We start from the raw sequence: 6741 nt of genomic DNA on the forward strand, positions 1-6741 counted from the left end.
CAGTACTCATCAGACATTTCAAATTCACTTTTAAATAATATGCTTGTAACGGAAGTCTCCTTCATGGAAGTCAGCAGTGTACGCAAACCCTGCATCCTGGTTTGTTATCACCATGGCAACTGACATTATCATGTGTTCTCTGATTAAGCTTAGAGTTAGAAATGGTCGTCAACAACCGATGTTTGTCTTAAGAGGCGACCAATCGGGTGGTCAGGCTAGCTGAATTGGTTAAGACATCGTATCCCAATTGCGTAGATCGGTGCTCATGCTGCTAATCACTGGGTTGTTTAGTACAGACGCGATTATTTTCAGACCGTCGACACATACGGCATTATTGCTGAGTGCGGCGTAAAAATGAACAGCAACATAAACTGTGGCTGACCTATTCAGGCAGTTGCTATGATTAGCTGAACCATGATTTACGAAGCATGGTGTATAAAACTGACGTGTCGTACGTAGGATGCTTTCTATTAGAATGGCGAGAACACTAAGCAGCACTAACGTGTTGTGTCAATACACCTTAAGGACGATGGGATACCCTAGTGGTTAGAGCGTTCTTTCGTCGTTCTTTTTCCATTGTGTTTTGGTATTGTCGTCAAAGAGCAAATTGAACATACGCTCCATCCACGCACCCACGCACCCACGCACCCACGCACGCGCACATGCACGCACCACACTACACCACTGTCTTCATCCGTCCATCCATGCATATATTCACACACATCCATCAAGTCATCCATCCACGCACGCATGCACGCACGCACACACACACACATCAATTTACAAACCATCCAAACCGATACTTTTGCAAACAGTCCCCAACAGTAAGTCTACCATTAAAGTCTACATACTAAATCCATCTGCGGTTTCTACAAATATATATATATTGGTAACAAGGAAATATTCGCAGCTAAATCACATTCTTACTTTCTTAAGAAAACGTTTATAATTTCTACAACAACTAGTCACGATTTAGCTGGGTCTACAACTAAGAGAATTCTGCTATCGTTTTTAGGATAATAAAATTCATGCGTAGACAATCTGCAATTCATTCGGTCATTTAAAAGCCATTTGACGCCGCCTTAACACGCCCCAAGGCTTTCCCTGGTATATCTACAAAACAAGGTATATCCGCATGAATAAAATACCGCTGTAGGTTATAACGATCATTTACAGACATAAAGATGTTAATCTATGATGGTTGCCCTCAGGGGGTGTTCTCCTTAAATCATTTCTTACGGTCACCTGGTTGACGTTGAAAGGCAAGCGTTTTCTGAAAACTGAAGTTTATGCAACATCAGTTTCTGTTTGGGTTGTTTCTGACACAGATGTTAGCTAATCCCTTGCTAGCTGTATGTGTCAGATGTTAGCTAACCCCTTGCTAGCTGCATGTGTCAGATGTTAGCTAATCCCTTGCTAGCTGCATGTGTCAGATGTTAGCTAATCCTTTGCTAGCTGTATATGCTATCGGCCGTGATAAAATGGCTTGGTCCGGTGAGGCCAGTCGGGTGATGGCAACTAACATCTTTTGCAATAGCTCTCAGTAGCATACCATCATTCCGAATTCCATCGTCTTGCCATCTTTCAGCAGCTGTCAGTTACAGAGGAGCACTATTTCGAGTTGTAAGGACAGCTAACTGAAACTTGATATTTGCTGAAATGACGGGTGCTGGTATTGCATGTGATGCTCGCGTTTGATCGTAGCACGTACATTACTGACATCAATTGCAAGGTGTGGCACGCCTGAAGGTCAGAATAAGCATGGCGCGCCTGAAGTTCAGAATAAGCATGGCGCGCCTGAAGGTCAGAATAAGCATACAAACACAACAAATTTTGACGGGAACATAAATGGCAACATGAAGGTGAAAGTTATAGTCGTTGCGATACCCTTTTCCATGTGTATATATAATTCATAGCAAACACACCCGCAAATGTATTGCATGTATACACCAACTTGTCAAGACTAACCATTGTCTTCATGCTGGAACCATTTCTCCCAGAGCTCAGTCCCTCTTAACCTTCTTCAGATCGTAAGTTTTAAAATTCTAAACTCTAATTTCTTCACCGGGGCGGTGGGATAGCCTACTGGTTAAAGCGTTCGCTCGTCACGCCAAAGATCCTGGATCGATTCTTGGTGCAATAATTAAAGCCCATTTCTGGTGTCCCTTCATATTCCGTGAATGTTGCCTCTCGGACAACGTAATAAATTCACACACCGACATGTGTTGAGCAGAATTATTCAAATAATATGGATTCCAAGGGAGAAGGGTCTCCTGACGGAAATGTGTGAATGGTGATTGCTTGTTTATAACTTAACGCTAACACTGATCCCAGCTATATCACGACGATTTGTAAAAAATCAAATTTGGATCAGTCAGTCCAGTGATCAACAGCAAACACAACATCCAGGCAATTTGGCTGCGACAGCATGTGTCAGCCATGTCAGCGAACCTGACCACCCGATCCCGTTAGCCGCCTCTTACGACAAGCAATTGTTCTTGAAAACCAGTTCTAACCCAGATCTTCACGGGTTTTGTGAATGATGTCGAACATCTCGCTTTAACGTTAGGTGCATGATGTCATGTTGTTGTATCTTAACAGTTGCGCACTCCGAGGTGTACGGGTATGGATTCCGTACCCACGAGTACCTGCCGTCCACGGGGGACCCGAACATCACCCAGGTGCGCTGGAGTGAGATCCAGATGGGCATGCACAGTATGAGGTCGTTCCTGCTGCCGCGGATGTTCATGCTTGTGGCTGTGGTGATGGAGTGGCTAGGGTACATGGGGACGCCGTTTTTGGTGAGTACACAACTGTTGCTTAATTTCACATATTTAGTCATTATTTGTAGTTTTAAAAAATAGATTATGTAAAACTATTAATTTATTAAAGAGAACAAGAATGTTTTGTTTACCCTTAGGCCTGTTTCGTGTGAGTGAATGAGGACGGTTTGGTTCCGCTTATAGAAATAATCCCGGATTATCAAGGCGGGAGACACCAGAAATGGGCTTCACACATTGTACCCATGTAGAGAATCGTAAGAGCAGATTAACGGCATCAGGCAGTCATACCTGATTAGGCTGACTCATGTCATAATATCACAGATGGGTAGAATAATGCTCATGATGCTAAATCGATGCACTGTCTGGTCTCGGGTTGATTAGTCAACATACATAACATAACGTTCGGAACATAACGAACCTATTTACCACGATAGCCTCTTTTTGAGGCTGATTTGAATACATTGTCGGTGATTTGAAAACACCGAGGCGCGAGGAAAATGCTGTGTTACGTCAATAGACTAACTCAACGAACCAGTCAGCAGACCGATAGTGGCGGTAAGGTCACATCTGTAGAGAAGCAGCTCTCGCAAATAGTCAGAATATTACAAAAATACATAAACGGAATTATCATGAATGGGTGGGAAGAACATCGATGTGGAATACGATTAAATTTTCATTTCTTTCAGTGAAACTTGATGTTGAACTTATTTGTTTACTTTATGTTGCAGCTATGGAAGACAGTTCACACTGTCGTGTCATCTTGTCTCCCATTGGCTGTCTACAAGTTCACCCGCATGCTCTTCCGGTCACATGACTGTGGTGTTCTGGCGGCCATACTGACAGCAGGAAGCACCCATCTCTCCGTGTTTGGCACACATACGCTCATCAACAGTTTCTGTAGTACACCGCTATTTTGTGGGTTATACCTTCTGTATAAAAACTTATTTTGTGTTTCGCAAACAGATAAAAAAATCAAGCTGATTTCAGATTCAACTCGGAATCATGTGTCAAAGCTTGTGTCTGACCACGAGAAAAATCGAGAAAGCTTGAGATCTAAGAACATGTGCAGTTGTGAGAGAAGCAATGGTTTGTATCATGGCTTTGAACACGGTGGCGGGAGAGTAGCTGGCATCACGAAAGGGTTTGCCAATTGTCCTGGAATCATAATTGCAGCTGTAATCCAAAGTATGACGAACGGGATATCTTTAATAAACAATTGTTATCAGCCAAATGAACCTGTAACTCAGACAGAGGGCGATGTTCATAGTAACGAGTTAAACCCCGACAATGAAATATCGGTGTTAAATGATTCAAACATGAACGTTATTACTACGACTGAACAAGAACAGCTTGACAACTGTGAACATGACAAAAGGGAGCTAACTCTTGCATCCTTCATTCTAGTTATATGCTGCTACATCCGCGTAGATGCATCTCTGTTCGTGGCCGTGACGTCACTTCCTCATATCAACCGGAAATGCTTCCAGAGAACCAGACTTGTTCCGTGTATTGCTGGTGCGGTTATCGGCCTTGCAGTTTGTGTTTGTGAGGATTTCAGTTCTTATGGAATAGGAGTGATCTCCCCTTACAACTGGTTTCAGTTCAACGTTGTTCAGGACCATGCTGCGACTGTATTCGGGCGGATGCAGTTTACCTGGTATCTGAAGAACTTGATTGGACAAAGCACGTGTTTGATATTATTGACAACATATTTCTTCTCAACAATTATCGTTAACGTAGTCACATATAATTCCCTTTCCCATGCAGATCGACACAGATGCCGAGTTATCAGCAAACTGGCTGTGTCTCTTGTCATACTCATGTTGATATACTCTGCAAATGAACATAAAGAACTTCGCTTTATGCATAATTATCTAGTCCTAGCTTTTGTTGGTTCTTCTTATTGTTTGTTTATCAGTGCCAAGTATCTAAAAACCATGAAATATGCCCCAATCAGTCACGTGTTTACATTAATGGCGGTTGGCTTGTATATTCTAAGTCAGTGGTATGTGTTCCCCTCGTCTCTCGACGAATCAAATAGGACATGGACTTACACAGGGAACACGCAATCTCATGATGTCATCACATGTTTTGATTACGTAAGTAAACAAAATGATGTCACAGGTGTCTTCACGGATCAAGCGATTCACATGAGCGGAGGGTATACTGTGTTACATCAAAACGTTCCAATAATTGGACTCATGCATTATGAGTTCTATGAATTCAGCTACGGTACAAGGAAGAATCTAAACTCTTCCAGTTTCTTCGTGAGGAAGACGAACGTGACTGTGAGTACTTTTAGCGAAACATCAGAATTTGTGTCTGTATACAATACCCCGTACCTTTTGAAAGTCTTGGTGGCAAAGAAACATTACAATTACCTTGTAATGAACACGGACAGAAAGTTTGTTAAGATTGGTTTCCGTGAAGTGTTCAGATCGGGAAAAAAGAGGGTCCTAAAACGGAACCTTGACGCAGAGTCAGAACGTCAGCTGGAGCGGATAGCCGCAACAATCCCCCTCGGTAGCAATGCTACAATACTGACGTACGAGGGCGACTGGTTGATGAGGTTTCGACAGTTCGACGTAGCTATACCTCGCTTCCAGAAAGCACTACAGCTGGATTACAAGCTCGTGGAGGCTTATAAGTTGCTCGCCTTGTGCTACAAAGTGCTAGGAGACCACCAGTCCTCCAGTGCTGTGATAGATAGGTGTGTGGAGGTTCGGAGCAAGAAACTGTGCTACGATAATCTTAACAGGATCCGTTTACACGATTTATACAGCTTCGAAGGTTAAAGGTAGTACAGCACAAATGTCTCGCCGGTGTTGATCGAAGAAGGTGTTGAATTCGCACAATCATACTTATCTTTAAGTACTTGTTCTATTTCATTAGCTATGAAAATCATAAGAGCACGTTCTGCAACAATGGCTGTAACAATTGTTATTCCGATAGGATTGATTTGTGGAACAGTTTTGGGTAGGCAGGTAATGTTGCCTGCCAGATATACAAAAATATCACTGTGATTGCATCTTCAAGCAGGCACACACCCGTGAAGATCCGGGGTCTTCACGCTTGCCACAAAAGGCGTCTATGGTTGTTGTGACCAATCGGGTGGTCAGTCTGGCTAATTCAGTTGACACATGTCATCGATTCCCATTTGCGCAGATCAATGCTCATGTTGTTGATCACTGGATTGTTTGGTTCAGACTATTTACAGACCACCGCTATATAGCTGGAATATTGGTGAATGCGGCGGAAAACTAAACTCACTCACTCAAGCAGGTACAGGAGTCTCAACACCTGAACTTTGCAAGGGACGCGTTACGCTGAATGTCATATGAATACGGTTATATTATAGGGCACAACTAATTCAAGGTTGATTATTTGTATTTTTTTCAAATTAATATTGCTGTTTTTAACAGTAACTCTAACCCACATAGTCAGACTTTATGACCTTGTTCCTTCTTATATTGGTTATTTATTGATATGTTGTTGAATAAACATGTTGGGACCTCTTAACCCTCACTCTTGTCTACTGGCGATTTTATATTTTATGAACGCTTCAAGCACCTCTCATTTCGTATTTAGCCGCACCTCTCTTGATGTGTGCAATGTACCACAGTAAATACTTAGGACATATGATATTATTATCGACATGATCTTCCTTTTCAAACACTGTCATAGATATGTGAGTCTTAAACGCACGCATTTTCAGAAATCCTCGAAAACGTAATGAACAACGTCGCACAAGATAGAACTTTGGTGGTAAACGATCAGACACGTCCTCGAACCAGACCACCATATCAACACAATAAGTGGTTTGGTTTAACCACTTGCTCGAGGCTAACCGACCGATCCACAAAGGGAAAGGGGTTCTGGAACCTGATCACTCGATCTGCAAAGGAAAGGGGGTTAGGTTTAGCTAAGTCCTGGAACTTGATCACTCGATCTACAAAGG

The 6741-nt window shown here is 42.5% G+C and overlaps 1 protein-coding gene across 2 annotated transcripts in view; it reads left to right on the forward strand.

Annotated features, from left to right (window-relative positions):
* Positions 1–6302, forward strand: part of LOC137283662 (uncharacterized) — a 28386-nt gene extending 22084 nt beyond the window's left edge. Inside the window, exons 3-4 of one of the 2 annotated variants that reach the window (XM_067815291.1) lie at positions 2602–2801; positions 3512–6302. In XM_067815291.1, coding sequence (XP_067671392.1) covers positions 2602–2801; positions 3512–5578 — 2267 coding nt within the window. In that variant the 3' untranslated portion in view covers positions 5579–6302. The remainder of the gene's footprint in view (positions 1–2601; positions 2802–3511) is intronic. The other variant, XM_067815299.1, reaches the window with a different exon arrangement.
* Positions 6303–6741: the final 439 nt, after the last annotated feature.

This window comes from Haliotis asinina, chromosome 1, assembly GCF_037392515.1.
Source record: "Haliotis asinina isolate JCU_RB_2024 chromosome 1, JCU_Hal_asi_v2, whole genome shotgun sequence".
Classification (NCBI taxonomy): domain Eukaryota; kingdom Metazoa; phylum Mollusca; class Gastropoda; order Lepetellida; family Haliotidae; genus Haliotis; species Haliotis asinina.